General features: G+C 35.1%; 1 protein-coding gene across 1 annotated transcript; it reads left to right on the forward strand.

Moving 5' to 3' along the window:
* The first annotated feature begins 11,489 nt into the window (after positions 1 to 11,489).
* On the forward strand, positions 11,490 to 13,588 carry LOC148853073 (beta-amyrin 28-monooxygenase-like). Its single transcript, XM_088943493.1, has 3 exons — positions 11,490 to 12,517; positions 12,643 to 12,830; positions 13,018 to 13,588. Exons 1-3 carry the CDS (start codon positions 11,539 to 11,541, stop codon positions 13,315 to 13,317), a joined length of 1,467 nt encoding a protein of 488 aa, XP_088799619.1. The 5' UTR covers positions 11,490 to 11,538; the 3' UTR covers positions 13,318 to 13,588.
* Positions 13,589 to 19,009: the final 5,421 nt, after the last annotated feature.

Consider the following 19,009-nt stretch of genomic DNA (forward strand, 5'->3'; position numbering starts at 1 on the left):
ATCAACGTTCCTATACTATTGGTAAGGGTGTCAATGGACGGGTTTTGGATTAGACCCCGTCCAGTGTAAAATCAATTTGGACAGACCAACAAGACATTGGATTGGACCATTCCGATCCAAAATATTTATTAAGTCGATATCTGGTCCATTGATAAAAGATAATATGTGTCAATGAACCAGGTTTGGATTGAAACCAATCTAAATCAAAATAAATTTGAACAGATTGGACAATTTAGATATTGAATTCGACCAATCCAAATTAATCCAAAACATTCATTGGATTGGATTGAAGCTGATCCATTTATAATGGACTTGCATCGGACTGGATCGGATAAGACTAAATCCAGTCCAATTGACATATTGGAGCGTGAAGATGATTATTGAAGAGTGTTTCTCAATTTGCAACTTTTTTTTTTGTTCCATCTCAATTTACTCTGGCGATAATTTAGGGTGGGATTTTAATTATATATTTGTATGAATGCTATATGGGGGAGGGCTACACCCGTCTGTGTTCCATGTTCACCCTCAAAAATTCAAACCGCATTATTAACGGACGAAACTTTGTCCTCTCATGGCCAACAACTCATAATTGCATTAATTTTATTTAGGAGTTCTCTTTTCATTCTAGAACAAGCTCCGGACAGAAGAAATTTTTTAAGTAAATACTCCAAACACCTAATTGCTTCTTTCCTAAAACTTTGTCTTGTGGTCAGTACTGGATTAGGACATTAATTGGAAATTAAAGTATTAATCATGTTCTTGATTAGAGATGGGATCAGTATATTTCCATTTGGTCATACATCCCATTACAGCTGCCTGAAGCTTGATTAATTGGGAGATTGACTTTAATGAATAGAAACAAAATTGGGTGGGAGAATTTAAAGCATTAATGAAATTTTAATATCACTAATATATGACTATGGCCTCATTTAATTTCTTCAAACTTGGATCCAGTAAGATTTGGTGAGATGATCAAGATAATATATAAAGAGATTAATAAATTAGCTTTAAGACAAAACAGGGATTGTGGTGATACATTGAACAATTCGTCCCTCCTGAAAAGCAGACAAATCACTAATTAAATAATCAATCAGAGCAAAATCAAGATGTAGAGCCTTGAATTTGATGGGGGGATGGTGATTAATAGATATAATGCAACCTCCAAACGTAGAAGCTTGTAATCAGAAGAGGGGGTTTGTCCTTGAGGTTGTGTTTGGTTTCAATGTAAATAAATTTATACTGATGCAAAACTTTGACGGTGCAAATAATTTGAACGTAGGTATATAAAAATATTTTATATTCTTATGAAAATGAATTAGAAATACTTAGATATCATATTTCATGACCAACGTAAATTGGAAATTATTTATCTGAAACTTGAACCTATGACAATTTAGTAAGGTATAATAACATTCGAACCAATTTTGCAAATCGATACAATGTAAAAGTTAAGGGCCTGTTTGGTTCATGCAAAATTTGAGGGAATGGTCATTCACTCCCCCTCCCAATGTGAATCCATTCCAGTTAATTCCGATTCCAATTCTTAATATAAACAGATTGAATTTGGATAAATGGGGCTGAATTAGAAGTTGGTTCAACGAATATAATTGATTTATTGACTCCAATTCTCTAAATCATATGGAAAATACAAATTTGGTAACATAGCTTCCTCAAAAATCAGTAGAGGAATTTAGTAATCCTAATAAGTATCATGACTTGGGATCATATTTGAAGCTTTGATCTTTTCTTACCACCAAACACATACTAGAGACTCCATTTCTTTTTAATTGACTGGTGTAAAAGCACTTATTATGTAAGTATCACTGTTTTTAAAACCGAACCGGATTGGACGGTTGGACTGGAAAAACCGGGAAATGGTCAGGTGGTCAGTTCCATTTTTCCCAAAAACCAGATTTCTTCTCAAAATTGTTGATTTTGGTCAGCAAACCACTGAATCGGACAGTTAATCATTCGAACGGTTTTGACCCTTTTTTATTATTTTTTATTTTTTGTCAGAATGGGTCGATCTATTGGACCGTTCGGTTTTAAAAACCATGGTAAATATGCACATTAATACTAAGAATATATGATATACTGGTTTTTTAATTTAATTTTTATGGCATGTACAGAACCAAATCAAGTACCGGTTTTACTTATTATAGATATAGATATTCATATCTCTCTCCAATGGTCAATTCATTCGAATTTTATTTGATCGTTTGGGAAAAATGAAAAAAACAGTCCGCTAAAAAACTAAATTCGTGTTTGAAAGGGTTTAAAGCACAGAAAGCTTCTAGCTTTATAAGGTCAGCTTTACAATTTTTTGGGGCTGTCCACTTCATCTTCTTTGGACAGCTTATTTAGGAACACCTCAAATTCAAAGTCCCTACACCCGTTTGGTGTGTCTTTTTGTATAGGTTGTTGATTTTTTAGATGCCTGACAGCCAACGTTTTTATCTTTTCCCTTTTGGTTGAAAAAATATCTAGCAGCCAAAAGCCATAATCTAGAAAAGACGCGAAAAGCCTGTTTTAAGTTGTTTTTGAAAAACTCCAAATGGTGTTTTTTTCATTTTCTCTCAATTCATCTTTGTTTAAAAAAACTTGCCTTAACCAAAAACTCTTTATGTTGTTAGGATCTTGATACAAAAACTCACATTATGATTTGACAATCAAATCTCTCAAAAGTTATTCTAAAAAAGATTTACCAAATAGCCCCTTATCAGCTCAACCCTCTCAAAAGTTAAATCCGAATATAACAATCACAATACATTGCTGGCCATATTGCTGCCACTATAAGATATAAGAGACATTGCCAAAGTATGTTAAATGACGTGACCACTGACCAGCAATATATTGTGTTCAACGTATTTGGTTTAAAAAAAAAAAGTAGGGAAAACAAGAGAAAGATATCAAAATCCTTAAATAAAGTTTGTAAAGATTTTCTTATCTTTTATTTTTTTTTTCCTTCGAACCGAACAGACTCCAAGTAGGTAATGTATCACGTGTAAGAATCTATAAAAGTCAAAACAGCGTCAGGCTGATTTTCTCGGATACAGCCAAACTTTTATCTGTCTAAATTCTAAACACGCAGCTCGATCAACCCGTCAACCCCACATCCACATGTAGGCCATGTGGCATTTATTGACTCAAATAGTCTACAAACAAGTATGTGATTCTGCAGGACCAAACCAAACAAATGCTAACATCACGCGCGTCTAAATTAACTTGTAGTTCTATTATCGACACATCTCCCATTCTCCTGGATGGTGACGGCCAAGGATTTCTACCCAGCATAACACATCACACGTCTCTTTTAATAAAGAACAATACATTACCATGTAGTACCATTAAAGAATTAATCAATGAAAAAAGTATTAAATTGTCCAAACAAACAACACTGATGACTGATCTAAGCTAGTGTCTTGTGCTACCGTGTCCCCAATCACACTGTACACTTTTCTGCAAACGGCTGTTCGTTCGGTTCACATCTCTCCATCAAAGGGCCCACATTTGGGTTTATAATCTATCAGAAATCAGATCAGATGTTCAACACTACTAGCCTTCGGGTCAGCTATCGTAAGGGTTAGGTGTAAAGAGACGAAGAGAAATTTACCGATGGAAAGCGATTGATTTACGACCCAGTGGGATTGTGCCACGTTCTATAGGAGCTACTCTTGGCCTATGTTCTTAGATGTCTCATTATTCCTTTTGGACGGATAGAGAAAAAATAATGCCACTGATCTGTATTGCTAAGTTGATTGTACAATTGTTGACCATCGATCTGGATGGCGTGCCCAATTGCCTAATTCCTGGTCAGTTTTGTAATACAAGTTTCCGTATAAGATAGAGTGGCTTAGATCACGGACAGAAGCAAAACAAATGACAGATGATGTGTTTTATTAATAACAACACATTTACGTTGTCTGTGTTAGAAGAAAGAATGGAGTAGGTGGGCGGTGGGCCAGTTTCCTATAATTTTACGAAACCAAGTGGTATTGGACATGAAAGGAGACATCAAGTCCATGGGCTTTTTTTCATCCCATCAAAAGAATGAGGCCCACCATTCACTCTAGGTCGTATACACGGGATCATGGCCATTCTCTTAGGACAATTCACAAACAAACAAATAGGGATGGCTATGGAAAGAGATTAAAACCTCCTGTAATTGGATGAACAGGATTAATGGATTAGGTTAGCTCATTTTCTAGCATATAACAAATTAACAACAGAAAAAGTAGGCTCATAGCTTAGATGGGCCCACCTCCAAAAGCAGATCAAAGTTACCAACTTTATATCATATGGTGGTATCAGTACGTTCTATGATTGTGGGGTGTGGTCCTACACCCCAGCTAATTGATGTTAAATGTAAGGATCTGGTGTGGCATAGTTTATTCTATCAGGTTAGCAGAAATGGACAAGTCAATGGATTGCTGTTTGGAGGTTCTGAGAAGATCATAGAAATTTCAAGGGCCCCACAATCCTAACATAGGTTTAAGAGGAAATGAAAGAAGCATTCTTAATCTACCTCAACAGTTCTATCTAGGCTTCTAGTTAACCAATATTATATACCAAAAAATAGGAGAAAAATGTATATAAACATCTTTCCTTTCATTTTATATACAATAGAAAAATAGAAACCTCTTTTCTTTCAATTATGAGTAGCTGTCGCCTTAAGTGTATTAATATTTTTTTAATATATGGGTTTGTTACATGAATTCTGTTTCGTCGTTTCATTCTGCTTATTGTTATATCTATTATTAAATTATTAATATTTAAATCACTGCTTATTACACTGACGTATGTACTTTTTGGTCTATAGGTTGCGACAAGGTTTAGATGATGATGTGGTGGTGGTGGAGATGGTGGTTACGATAAATACATCGTCAATTAGAGCATAAGATGGTGATGACAATTTACTTATTGAACTTTAAAATGCGATAATTCAGTATTCGACTTTCAAAATGTGATAATTCAATATCTGAGTTTTTAAAATGTGATAATCTTAAGTAGTCCGTTAATCAGCCGTTAAGTGATATTTGAAAAGTCAAAAGTGTCTTTCGAATACCATTTAATTGTCTTTATCAACCATCCAAACGTTGACAAAAAATTGAACAGTCCCAAATCCTTGTCTCTTCTATTCAAAAAAGTTGATGACTGTTTATAAGAATCTAGAATTTTGGACTGTTCATTTTATTGTCAATGTTTGAATGGTTGATAAAGAGATTTAGATGCATTCTTAGGGCATTTTTTATTTTTCAAATGTTACTTAACAGATGATTAACGGACTAGTTAACAACAGGTATTGGATTGCCACATTTTGAAACTTCGGGTATTGGATTGTCGCATTTTGAAAGTTTGAGTATTGAATTGTTGCATTTTAAAGTTTGGGGACTGAATTGTCACTCGAGCCAAAGTACAGAGTACTGATCTAGAATTTTCCCTAAAAAACAAAGAAGCCAAATGCAATGTTCTAATTTAGGATTCAATAAATTAATCTGATAATTAGCAAGTGTTATTAAAACTGCAAATTGGATTTATTTATAAGTTGTAGAGAGAGCCCATATTTGTTACCTACATTGATAGCGTGTGCAATATTATTTGCCTTTAATATTGAATAAATAAGTCTTGTTTTTGTTTTTTTTTGTTTTTTTAAATCAATGCAAGTCAAGAACTACACCGGTGCACTTCTCTATCGTGATATTCTATTGTGAAAACATAAAATATTCACCTAAATTATCAATAAATTATTGATACGTTCTTGGCAGACATTCTTTTTATATCCTCCACAAGAAGTTAGAAAAATTTTGAGAATTACTTTAATATTAGAATCCCTAAATATGACAATCGAATTTGACATATCTTAGATAATTTCATATTCCTAAAAATAACATTAGTTTCCTTAGTTTGGACCTTTTGTTTTATTCATATAAAACGTTGTTTATTAATTAAATAGTTTCCCATATGTTTTTTTTTTTCAAGTTCATATAATCCATACTAGTGTAAGAGCAAGTGCTATGCAAATGTGCAAGTATTAAGCATATACAATATATGGTATTTAGATTTAAATCTTTTTAATCTTTCAAAGAATTTAAATTTTATAGTTTGCATTGAAACTAGTGTAGTGCCAAGTGCATGCGTGCAAGTAAAAGATATAAATATAAGTGGACATTAAATAATCAAATTTAACTTTTTATCTCCTTACTAAAGTCAAGGCAATGCTTTACAATAATATAGATAGATAACTTCTTTTTCACCAACTTGCTAATCTATAAAAGAAAACCTACAACACTTCTTTTTCCTCCTCAAGTTGCCTCTTTTATAAAATAAATAAATAAACAAATTAATAGGGTCGTTTGATAAAAATGGTGAAGATGTTGAATTGGAAAGTTTATTGCTTTGTCTTTAGGGGCCATTTGGTAAGTTTTTTTGAAAAGATCTTATTGTAACTCTGACAGTCAAAAATCGCATTGAGCTTTTGCATGAAAATCCGAATAATTCAAAGATAGTTTAGCTACCACATATCTTTCCGTCCATCTTTTCGTGTATATCCGTGTAAGAATAAAATGAGATTGACGCAAAAATTTATATTTGAAGCTTCCCGAAATCAGCCCAAAATGGATTTCTCACATCTTTTTGGTGCACCAACTTTTGACATCTAAACCAAGTTGAACATCCATGAAAATCTAGGCCCATGGGCTCTCATTTGAGAAACTTAGCCCATTTGTTTAGTGGTCTGTAACTTGGCCAATTTAGAAAGCAACGTGTCTTTGTATTCCTACACTATGTATAGATTACGCGTCTTATAGACCCAACCAATTTTGCTATTTAGTGTATATGGTTTGACTACCTAGCTTCTCTAGGTTTTTACCTAAACATGCAAGTATGTATATTATAAAGATCCAACTGGTTTAGTTGTTACGAGGACTCACTACTTGATTTGCAGTCTATTTAACAACTTAATAGACCTGATGAAGAATCTAAAATTAAGGTTAGGTTATGAGAATGATGATGATGATGATGATGGCAAAAACCACTGACGACATTGACATAAAATATGCTCGGCATTCCACTAAATCATATTTAATTGGAGAAGAATTTAAAATACAATCTAGGGTTAGGGTTGGCAGAGCTGTTCCATGCATGGCCATACAAAACCTACTCTGAACTAAACGTCAACTAAACTTATAGTTGCAAGCCAAATTTGATTAAAACGATTCCAAGAAAATCTAGGGTTAGTTTGTTAATTAATGAAGGCTTAATAAAAGGTTCAAAGCCTGATTCATTTTTGCTTACATGGGTAAGTGTGCAAAACTTGCTTCTAGGGTTCTTGTATGCTAGCCATTACTCGGGTGAAGAGAGAGGTGAGAGGTGAAATGGTTAAATGATTTACCCAAATCAGGGAAGTATCAGTTGGGTATCCTCATTTGCTATGGGACCCAATTAGCGGAAAACATATATGATTATAATGATCAATCTATTGATGGACCAACTTGCGCCCATAATGACTTTAATATTAGAATCCCCAAATATGACAATCGAATTTGACATATCTTACCTCAAAGTAGATAATTTCATATTTCTAAAATTAGCATTAGTTTCCTTAGTTTGGACTTTTTGTTTTATTCATATAAAACGTTGTTTATTAATTAAATAGTTTTTCATATGTTTTTTTTTTTTTCAAGTTCATATAATCATATACTAGTGTAAGAGCAAGTATTATGCACATGTGCAAGTATTAAGCATATACAATATATGTTATTTATATTTAATTTCTTTAGTCCTTCAAAGAATTTAAATTTTATAAATTGCACTGAAACTATGGCAAGTATATATCTATTATATAGTAATAGAGTAGTGCATGTGTGCAAGTAAAGGGTATAGATATAAGTGGACGTTAAATAATCAAATTCAACTTTTATCTTTTGTATTAAAATCAAGGCAAGTATATGCTTTATAGTAGTGGACGTTAAAAGAAAACAAACAACACTTCTTTTTCCTCCTCAAGTTGCCTCTTTCACAAAATAAATAAATAAACAAATTAATAGGTCATTTGATAAAAGTGGTGAAGATGCTGAACTGAAAAGCTTGTTGCTTTGTTTTTAGGGATCGTTGGACAAGTCTTTTGGGGAAGATCTTCTAGTAGTTCTAACAGTCAAAAGGCGCATTGAGCTTTTGCATGAAGATCTAAGCAATTCGAAGCTAGTTTTGCTATCTTGCATCTTTTCGTGTCTTTCTGCGTGAGAATAAAATGAGAAAGACGCAAAAAATTCAATTCGGAGTTTCTTAAAATCAGTCAAAAATGGGTTTCTCGTATCTTTTCGATGCACTGACTTTTGCCGACTAGACCAAGTTGAACATCCATGAAAATCTAGGCCCCATGGACTGTCATTTGAGAAACTTTTAAGGGCCAATTTAGAAAGCAATTGTCTCTGTATTCCTACACTATGATTATATTATGGGCCATATAGACCCAACCATTTAGTGTATAAGTTTTGACTACCTAGCTTCTCTAGGTCTTTACCTAATGATGTAACTATGTATATTATAAAGATCCAACTGGTTCAGTTGTTACGATGACTCACTACTTGATTTGCAATCTATTTAACAACTTAGTAAACATGTAAGTTATGACAATGATGATGATGGTGGCAAAAAACACTTACGACATTGACATAAAACATGCTAGGCATTCCACTAAGTCATATTTAATTGGAGAAGAATTTGAAATACAATCTAAGGTTAGGGTTGGCAGAGCTGTTGCATGCATGGCTATACAAAACCTACTCTGAAGTACACGTGAACTAGAGCTATGGTTGCAAGCCAAATTTGGTTAAAATGATTCCAAGAAAATGTTCTTAGCCCAGCCCTTAACCTCTGTTTCCTTCTTTGTATTTAGTTTGTTAATTAGTTGAGGTTCAAAGATTCAAATATCGATACGTATCAGAGTATATTGTATCAAGTTTCACTATATTGACTTTGTATGTTAGTGATATGACATGCATGTAGTCCATCTTAAATTATTGGACCAGATTAATAAAGCCTAATTCATTTTTATTTACATGGGTAAGTGTGTAAAACTTGTGTCCGAATAAGCATACTTCCAGGGTTCTTGTATGCTAATCATTACTCGGATAAAAAGAGAGGTGAAAGGGAGAGAGTGCCAACCAATGTGATTTAACAGATGGATAAATGATTTATCCAAGATTTAAAGTATCAACCGGTATGATTGACCAATTTGCCCCATAAAAAATCAGCAAATGAAGGAATCCCTTAAACAAAGAGTATCTATTGCTTTCAACTCTTGATACATTAATTTTTCCTGTAAAGAATATGAATACTTTAAACCATGATTTATATTTATTTATTCTACGACTAAATTTTTGCAACTTGGGCATTTAGAGTTACAATAATGTGTTGTATATATAGAATGGAAACTGAATATTCATTGGAGCAAGGTTTTCAAAAGCGGACTCGATCGGATGGTCTGGTCGGAAAAATCGGGAACCGTTTTTTTCCAAAATCGTTTTTTTCTCTAAAATTGTTGATTTTGGTCAGTAAACTGCTAAACCGGCTAGTTAATTGTTTGAACGGTTTTGACAGTTTTCTAATTTTTTATTTTTTGTCAGAACAGGCCGACAGTTCAGGTCAAATGGTCAGACCGTTCGAACCGATAACCGGACCCCTGACTGGTTTGTTTTTAAAAACCATGCATTGAAGGCGGCATTGAACACATGGCTTATTAATCCAAAAAAAAATTGTACATTCACCGACAACTCACATAGAAACCTTTCCCGAAAATATATATATATGCAATTGAAATCCATCCATGTGACTGGTTTTGAGTTGGCCAAATCTCAAACGTGAGAATATGATATTTTTTAAACAGCCATTTACCAGAATTGGTAATACACAACGGGATGTATTGTGAGACTTTGTGGGGCGCCCTCTTGTAGGGTGCAGATCTGAACTGAAAAATATAATGAATCATGGTTGTATGTGACCTCGAATGAAATGAGATGGAATCAAAAATCGGGTGAATATTTTGAGAACATACAATCCAATCATACGTGGCAACCTTTTCACATGAGTATATAATTTAATATATTCCTAATTTGGAATATATATATATATATATATTTGGTGTGTTTAGCATTTCACTGGGGTCGCATGCAACCAAGGTTACAGATATTTTTCCTCAATAACACATGGTCAAAGTGTAGCTAATTTGGACAAATATGGCCGACATAACAGGAGAAAGTATTAGCCGAACGCTCTGACTGTGTAGCTAATCTGGACAAATATGGCCGGCATAACAGGAGAAAGTATTAGCCGAACGCTCTAACTGTTTAGTAGGCTGTGAAATTAAAGCTCCGTTTGGAAGGAGTACAAATGTGTAAAGTGTAAAATTTTTTATTTTATATTTTTTTGCATTATATATATTTGGATTTATAGTCTTTTCAAATTGAGCCTAATGATAATATTTTACATCGATCACAAAAAATATGAGCTCACAATTATTCTAGACGGGATCAGTTGCTCACGGAGTGCATCCCACAGGTGCCCCCACAAACCATCCCATCCGTGCAATAGGAGTATGTCCCTATGATAAGGATGGAAGATGCTCCCCATGGATGGAGGAGATGAGCTGTCGGGTGTTTGTTCTCTGTGGGCAGCCAATCTGATCATCAATCATTCAATCTCTCAATATGGGCCTCGAGCCCGGATAAGCTTATCATATAATGCTCGTCACATCAATCTCACAGCATGTAGCAGTTGTCTGGTAGGAACGTTTCTTTTGTATATTATTCTTCATTAGAAATATTCCCAACATACAATGGGATGTGGCTGTGAAACCGGTGTAAAGAGTCCTCTGTAAAGAATGTATCCCAAATTGTGGGTTCTATGTGTTTTATCACTGACGCGAAATGCTATAACTAATTTCATGAATTGGGATCTGCTCCTCATACAATGCTCCTCACACCGATCTCAGTCATATCCCACCCGTGTACCGAGAATATCTTCCATGAATAATAACATATAAATAGGAAAGATGTTGCTAATGTATAACTGGTACATCCTATGAGATCAGTATAAAGAGCGCTTTGTGAGAAGGAGATTCTAAAGCGTTCAGCTAACAAGCTCACTACAAAATGTTTGGATACTTGCATTTCAAGCATTATAGTGCAAATATTTGGCAAGTTCTTTGAGATAAAAAATCAAACAACTGGCACACGACATGGGTGGGGTACATGAGACATGTAACATATATACATTCATGCACGCAAAAGCCCCAGCAAGCCAAGTAGTCTGATTTCTTTCTTTACCACTTCGAATGAGGATCCGATTAATGGATTATTTCAGTCTTCACCAACTATGCGATAAAGAAAGAAAGCCGTGCCAACCCCACCTACGATTAAATAGAATAAATTTCTGTATGCACTGTAACAGCTCCTTCCCATATATTTGATTAACCTCACACCCGGCTCGTTACTTTTCATCAAACTTCACTACTTTTGTAGGAGATAGATACCACACCACATGAGCGACAACGATATGGAACTGTTTTTCTTGTCACTTCTTCTCCTGTTAGCTCTCTTCCTTTCTCTTTCCCTTCGCTTCTCCCTTCGTTACTTCGTATGTAAATACAAACGCACCGGCGGAGCATACCTCCCGCCGGGGAGTCTAGGCTGGCCCGTCGTTGGCGAAAGTCTTGAGTTCCTCTCGACAGGCCGAAATGGGACGCCTGAGAAATTCTTCGAGGATAGGATGAAGAAGTACTCCCCAGAAGTGTTCAAGACTTCGCTGCTGGGAGAACCGGCCGCAGTCTTCTGTGGTGCCGGCGGCAACAAGTTTCTCTTCTCTAACGAGAACAAACTTGTCACCTCCTGGTGGCCTCGCTCAGTCGAGAAGATCTTCCCTACCTCTCTCCAGACCTCCACCAAAGAGGAAGCGGTGAAGATGCGTAAGTTGCTTCCTTCCTTCCTCAAGCCCGAGGCTCTGCAGAAGTACGTAGGAATAATGGATACAGTCACCAGGCGGCATTTGGATGCAAGTTGGGATGGGAAAGAACAGGTGACCGTGTTCCCTCTGGTTAAGAGGTACACCTTCTCGTTGGCATGCCGACTGTTCATGAGCATCGAAGATCCCGACCATGTTGCCAAGTTCGCCGACCCCTTTCACGTCTTGGCCGCCGGAGTCATGTCTTTACCGATTAATCTGCCCGGAACACCTTTTAACCGGGCGATCAAAGCAGCCCAACTGATTCGCAAGGAACTACTAGAAATAATCAGGAAGAGGAAAACGGATTTAGCGGAGAAAACAGTGTCCTCCACGCAAGACATCTTGTCCCACATGCTCACAACCACCGACGAGAGTGGGAAGTTCATGAACGAACTGGACATAGCTGATAAAATACTTGGTTTGCTAATCGGTGGCCATGACACTGCAAGTGCTGCCATTACTTTCATCATGAAATATCTCGCAGAGCTTCCAGAAATCTATAATGAAGTCCTCAAGGGTAAAAAAACACAAAAACCCACTTAATTGTTTTTTTCAATCAAATTGCATCGACCCATGAAGTAAAATAACCCATTGAATTAATATTGATTGAAAGATATTATTTTCTGGTTGGAGAATGAACAGAGCAAACTGAGATCGCCAAGTCAAAAGCCTCTGGTGAGTTGCTAACCTGGGAGGACATACAGAAGATGAAATATTCATGGAACGTAGCATGCGAAGTGATGCGACTGGCCCCACCCCTGCAAGGAACTTTCAGGGAGGCCTTGACTGACTTTACGTTCGCAGGATTCTCCATTCCAAAAGGGTGGAAGGTGATGGTCCATATATCTCTGCTATCACATCTATATATAATAAGTTCTTATATATGGTTATTTGTCACTGAAATTCATGATCAAAGAATCAATCTTTTAAAGACTAATTAAAGCTTACCTAAGTGTTGATTACTTACAGAGAAATATTAAATATTTAAACCTTGTTGTGTGGTTTTACTCTTTGCAGTTGTATTGGACATCGAATTCGACGCACAGGAATCCAAAATACTTCCCTGAACCGCTCAAGTTTGATCCTTCAAGGTTCGAAGGGAACGGACCAGCTCCTTACACATTTGTTCCTTTTGGAGGGGGACCTCGAATGTGCCCAGGAAAAGAATACGCACGACTAGAAATACTAGCGTTTATTTACCATTTGGTGAGAAGGTTCAAATGGGAGAATGTTCTTCCTGATGAGAAGATAATCGTTGATCCAATGCCACAGCCAGCCAAGGGACTCCCAGTTCGCCTCCAACCACATAAACCCTAATAACTTCATCATCATCATCATCATCAGATCAGAGTCTGTTATTTGCATATCAAAACAGTACTCAACTGTGCATATATATATATATATATATATATATATATATATATATATATATATAGTCTCATACTTTGTGATTATGTGTTCTTGTGACATATTTGCTTAAAAGTGGAAGTGCACTACTAAAAAAAATCTTAATTTGATTGAATTACTTAGCGCAAGTAAGTGTGTATTAAGGTTGAATCGTGAATGAATAAAATATCTTCTTATAAAAGAGTGATTATTTCCATTAGAATGTAATTCTTCAAGTGATGAATGCAGCTGGAATGTCATTCATATTTTCATAGCAGGGAAAATCTATGATCGACGCCGGAAAGTTTTTCCAGTATCATGCCTTTCCGGCATCATAGACGTCGAACCCTCCAATTGATTATTGGTCATACATTAATACATTAATTTCTTACTCTTGCTGAAGCTCGGATTAATAGCTACTTTGGATTCATTATCTTTTAGCTTTTCTCCCCTCCCCCATTCTCTTCTTTTTATTTCTCTTGCTGACTTCTGGGGTTGCACTGCCCCGGTTTGTTGTAGTGCTCTTTCGTTTTACTCAGAAAATAAAAAGAAAAAAAGAAACCAAATTGGGTGTGGGATAATTTAATGCATTTATATATGAAATCAAATGACCTACTTATGCATATATATATATATATGACCATGGCCTCATTTTCCTCAAGCCTGGGTATAGTGAGATTTGGTGAGGTGATAATCAAGAAATCAAATGTGTGGAGATTATATAATATAATAAGGCAAAAAGAAAAAAAGAAACCAAATTTGGCGTGGTATAATTTAATGCATTTATGAAATCAAATGACCTACGTATGCATATATATGACCATGGCCTCATTTTCCTCAAGCCTGGGTATAGTGAGATTTGGTGAGATGATAATCAAGAAATCAACTGTGGGGAGATTATATAATATAATAAGGCACATTCATTTTTTGTTAAGTTACTTATCTGGGTAAATGCAATTAGTTGGGTAAATTTATCCTGAGAAACATTTACCCAGGTAAGTGCATTTACCCATTTTCTTTTATTTCACAGATAAATAAGGTAATAACCATTTTAGTCATAAATTCATTATTAAATGGGCATTTTTGTCCCATTCAAGTGTTAGCATTTTTGTCCCATTTACCCACTTAGGAGATGGGTATAGGAAAGTAAACTTTCCCTGGTCTCCACGTTAATCTAAAAAATGAATATGGGATTCTTGTCAATGAGAACCAAAATCCCATTTACCAATTTTGCCCCCTCTCAAAATCCAAAAAAAGAATGCCCCCTAAGAGTTTAATAAATTAACTTAAGACAATAATGCTACGACCATAGAATCAGAAAATTAATCAAACAAGCCTCAAAGGCCATGGCTGACCAAGTGACCAATCCGTTCTTCTGGGAAGCAAGCAGAACGCTAAAAATGATGAACCAGAGCAAGAGTAATTAGAAATAAAGCTTTGAATTTACTGGAGTGGTGGTGATAAATGTATATTAATGCAACCTCACCAAACACAGAAGCTGAAATCAGAATTAGGACCCCATTTGGGAGAGTTTCAATCAGCTGACGAGTCAGTCGCTTTGGAGAACTACTCAAATTATTAGCTTCACTAAAAGGTTGTTTGTCTTTCCAAGAAAAGAAGGTTTCAAATTTGTATCTAATTAGGTCGATTTCTGTCCTGCTTAGAAGAATAAAACTATAAGGCTGTGTTTGGTTGCAATGCAAATAAATTTGCACTTATGCAAAACCAGGACAGTGCAAATGATTTGAGTGTAAATTCTGACCTATTTTTGTTTAAAACATTAGCTTATTTTGTTTGATTGCTGTACAAATGAAGTAAATTAAGGCATGAGACAGAATAAAGTAAAATCTAAAATGAAATTAAACAAGAATTTGCATTTTTTACATTTGCACTCCCATGCATTTGTACTAGTGTGACTAAATTTGTACTGCAAATACGTATAATGCATAACCTTATATTTTGTATTATATATTTGCATTTGTATACTTTCCAAACTGAGCCTAAGGCTTAATTTGGAATGAATACAAATACAAATATGTAAAGTGCAAAACCTTGTATTTTGTATTATTTTATACGTATTTATACTGTACATATTTGCATGTGTACTCCTTCCAAACTGAGCATAAGACTCAGTTTAGAAAGAGCACAAATACAGATTTATACAGTACAAATACATATAAAATAATACAAAATGTAAGGTTTTACATTCTACAAATTTATATTTGTGTTCTTTCCAAACAGAGCCTAAGGGACACACCTCAGGGCTCTCTCTATCTCTTGTAGGTGCCTTTGTAGTAACTCGGTTTGACCAACTTCTTCGGCTTATATTGTCCAAATTCGGACTGTAACAATGATAATGTATTCATTCAATCCAACTTCTCAAATGGATAAAATATCTCCTATTCACTAAACAAGTTTGATTTTGTAGGTCCAAAATCCTTCAAGGGATCAAATGCATGTTGACATCAGCTACGTATAAATTACTATCATCAACATTATGCTCCCCATTCTTTTCGATGATGTTTTCAAAACTGGATGGGACCGGATGGTTGGACTGGAAAAACTGAGAACCAATCACCTTATCGATTCCATTTTACCCTCAAATTGTTTTTGGTCAAAAATCATTGATTTGGTCAACGAACCATTAGCCGAAGAATGAAAGAACATAGCCTACTTTGTCTTAGACCCGTCAATGCAACAATATGACCGTAACTTTCTCGCAACCTCCGCCCCCCACACAGACACACACACAAAGAAAATAAAGGAAGGTTGAGAGTATCTTCATGAATAGATGCCAAAAGGTCTTGGGGAAAAAAAACTATAAGAGTCCTCATTTTTATTATTCAAGTCTAATTCAAATAAAAGTGACATGGTAGCACAATGACGTGCAACATTGAAAGAAATGGGAGACTCCGGGATCCCTCCATGGGGGCATGAGCAACCGTGTTTCAATGTTAGGGTCGTAAAACGCCCTCGCCCCCTAAGGCTCAGTTTGGAAGGAGTACAAATACAATTTTATATATAATGTGTAAATACATACAAAATAATACATCAAAGAGCCTAAAGTGCAATGACGTGCCGGATGACATTTCTCTATCAAAGAGCCTAAATCTACTAGAAATCACATCAAGCGAAAATTAATGATGTCAGTTAAGTAAAACTGTTGTGATCTTCTTTGTGCTGAAGATCATCATTGGAATTCAGTTCTTATATTGTGTCTGATGCAAAAGCTGTTATCGACTCTTTAAACTCAAACACTGCTTCCTTATATTTGGGTGGACAAAATTCTATCTTTACTTTCCATTTTTTTTTTTTTTGATAAATATTAGGTTCAGTTTGGAAGGAGTATAAAGACAAATACAAATATGTACGGTGTAAAACCTTGTATTTTGAACTATTTTGTATGCATTTGTACTGTATATATTTGTGCTTGTACTCCTTTCAAACTGAGCCTTAGGCTGTATTTGGTTGTAGTGCAATTTTATATATGCTAGTAAAAAATGCAAGAGTGTAAATGTAAAAAATGCGAATTCTTCTTTAATTTTGTTTTGGATTTTAATTTATTCTGCTTCATATCTTAATTTATTTCATTTGTATTGCAATCAAACAAAATAAGCTAAAATTTAAAACAAAAATAGGTTGGAATTTACACTCAAATCATTTGCATGGCCATGGTTTTGCATCAGTACAAGTTTATTTGCAATGCAACCAAACACAACCTTACAGGCTCAATTTCAAAGAAGTACAAATACAAACATGTACACGCAAAACCTTGCATTTCGTATTATTTTGTATGTATTTGACTGTACATATTTATATTGCACTCTTTCCAAACTGAGCCCTAAGGCTGTGTTTGGTTGTAGTGCAATTTAATTTGCATTAGTACAAATGCGTTATAATGCAAATGAAAAAAATTACAAATTCTTGTTTAATTTTGTTTTGGGTTTTACTTTATTCTACTTCATGCCTTAATTTACTTTATTTGTACTGCAATCAAACAGAATAAGCAAAAATTTTAAATAGAAATGGGTCAAAATTTACACTCAAGTCATTAGTACTGCCATGGTTTTAAATCAGTGCAAATGTATTTGCATTGCAATCAAATACAACCTAAGTTTAAATTTTTCATCGAGTACGAACAGGTCTAATGCAGATTTCTGATTTTCACTATAGATTTATAAACATTCAAAATATCAACAATCCCCACTTTATACATCAATGTCCGCCCATAAATTGGACCTAAAAATTCTGACACTGGGCTGAATCATTATTCTCCCTTAAATTTATAAAGGGAGCGAATTAGCTAGAGACAAAAATTTATAGAGGTAATTCAGCCGGGTGTGTATGAATTTGTCTCCGACTCATCCGGACTGATTTATAGATGTAATAATCAGGCTGCATATATTTTAATTGCTAAGTTGGGGTAGCCGCCTGTCTGTAGAGGGCATTTAAGTAGTATTTGTTTGCAAATGAGATGACCTAAAATTTACTTTTTGTTTGTTTTTAGTACACATCTACCAGACAATTAGCTTTGTCTGTTTATGGATTATTGGACAAGAAAGAATGAATGAGATAGGCGTGCCGGTATCCTCTAAAAATAATATAAACCTAACGAGAGGCTATGTGATCCCATCAAATGGTCGGGGCCCACTATTCAATATAGGTTGTCCGCACAGGATCTTTGATCATTCTCTTAGAGACAATAGGGATGACTGTTGAAAGGGATGGAAACTCCATTAATTAGATGAATAGGATATCCCACCTCGAAAAGAAAGAAGATCAAATTACCAACTTTATACGGTTGCCTCAGTACCATTCTATTATTGTCATCCCACACCAACCTCAGCTGATCTTACATGTGATGTTGCTTGATGTTAAATTTAAGAGTTCAACTAATATTTGTTGTACGCTAAATCAATAAAAGTAGCATGCTTTACTATTTTTTTTTTTTGTATTTTAAATAATGTTTAAAATAGTTTAAATTTTTTAAATTAGCCTTATGATTTAGTTAATTGACTAAGTGTACTCTTATTGTTTGAAAATTCACTTAACACTATTCTCACAATTGACTAACTCTAACCCTGTCATTAGTATCCATTAAGACTCCGTCACAGTCTATGCACATGTAAATCCACATGACCTATAATTTTTTTTTTAAAACCTAATATTACCCTCATAGCCCCACTCTCTCTCTCCAGTCTAAGATCTCCCCCTCAGCCTCTATCTCTCTTCAGTCTCTCTCTCCATTCTTAGGTCTCCCCCTCGGCCTCTGTTCTCTCCCCCCTTCTCTCTTCTTCTATTTCTCTCTCTCTTATTTTATACTTTCGCTACTAGCTTGGCGTTCATCAGATCTACACCATACTAATTCAAGATACCTTGTTTTCATTTCCTCCGGTTTTATTTTAACATTTGAATGCTCATTTTTCTCTGTTAGTGTTAGTCTTTCGTTACTAGCGTGGTGGCGGCGATGATGAAAGAGGAAGCGGAGGAGAGAAGGAGAAGAAAAAAAAGGAAGAGAGAGTGAGAGAAGGGAAAATTGTCGTCACATCTTCTGGTTCGAACAGAGGTCGACGATGGAACTATAACAGTAAAAAGAGGAATGAACAGAAAGAAATGGGAGAGA

The sequence above is a fragment of the Nelumbo lutea genome, chromosome 5, assembly GCF_056320005.1.
Source record: "Nelumbo lutea isolate HS-2025 chromosome 5, American lotus-T2T, whole genome shotgun sequence".
NCBI lineage: Eukaryota > Viridiplantae > Streptophyta > Magnoliopsida > Proteales > Nelumbonaceae > Nelumbo > Nelumbo lutea.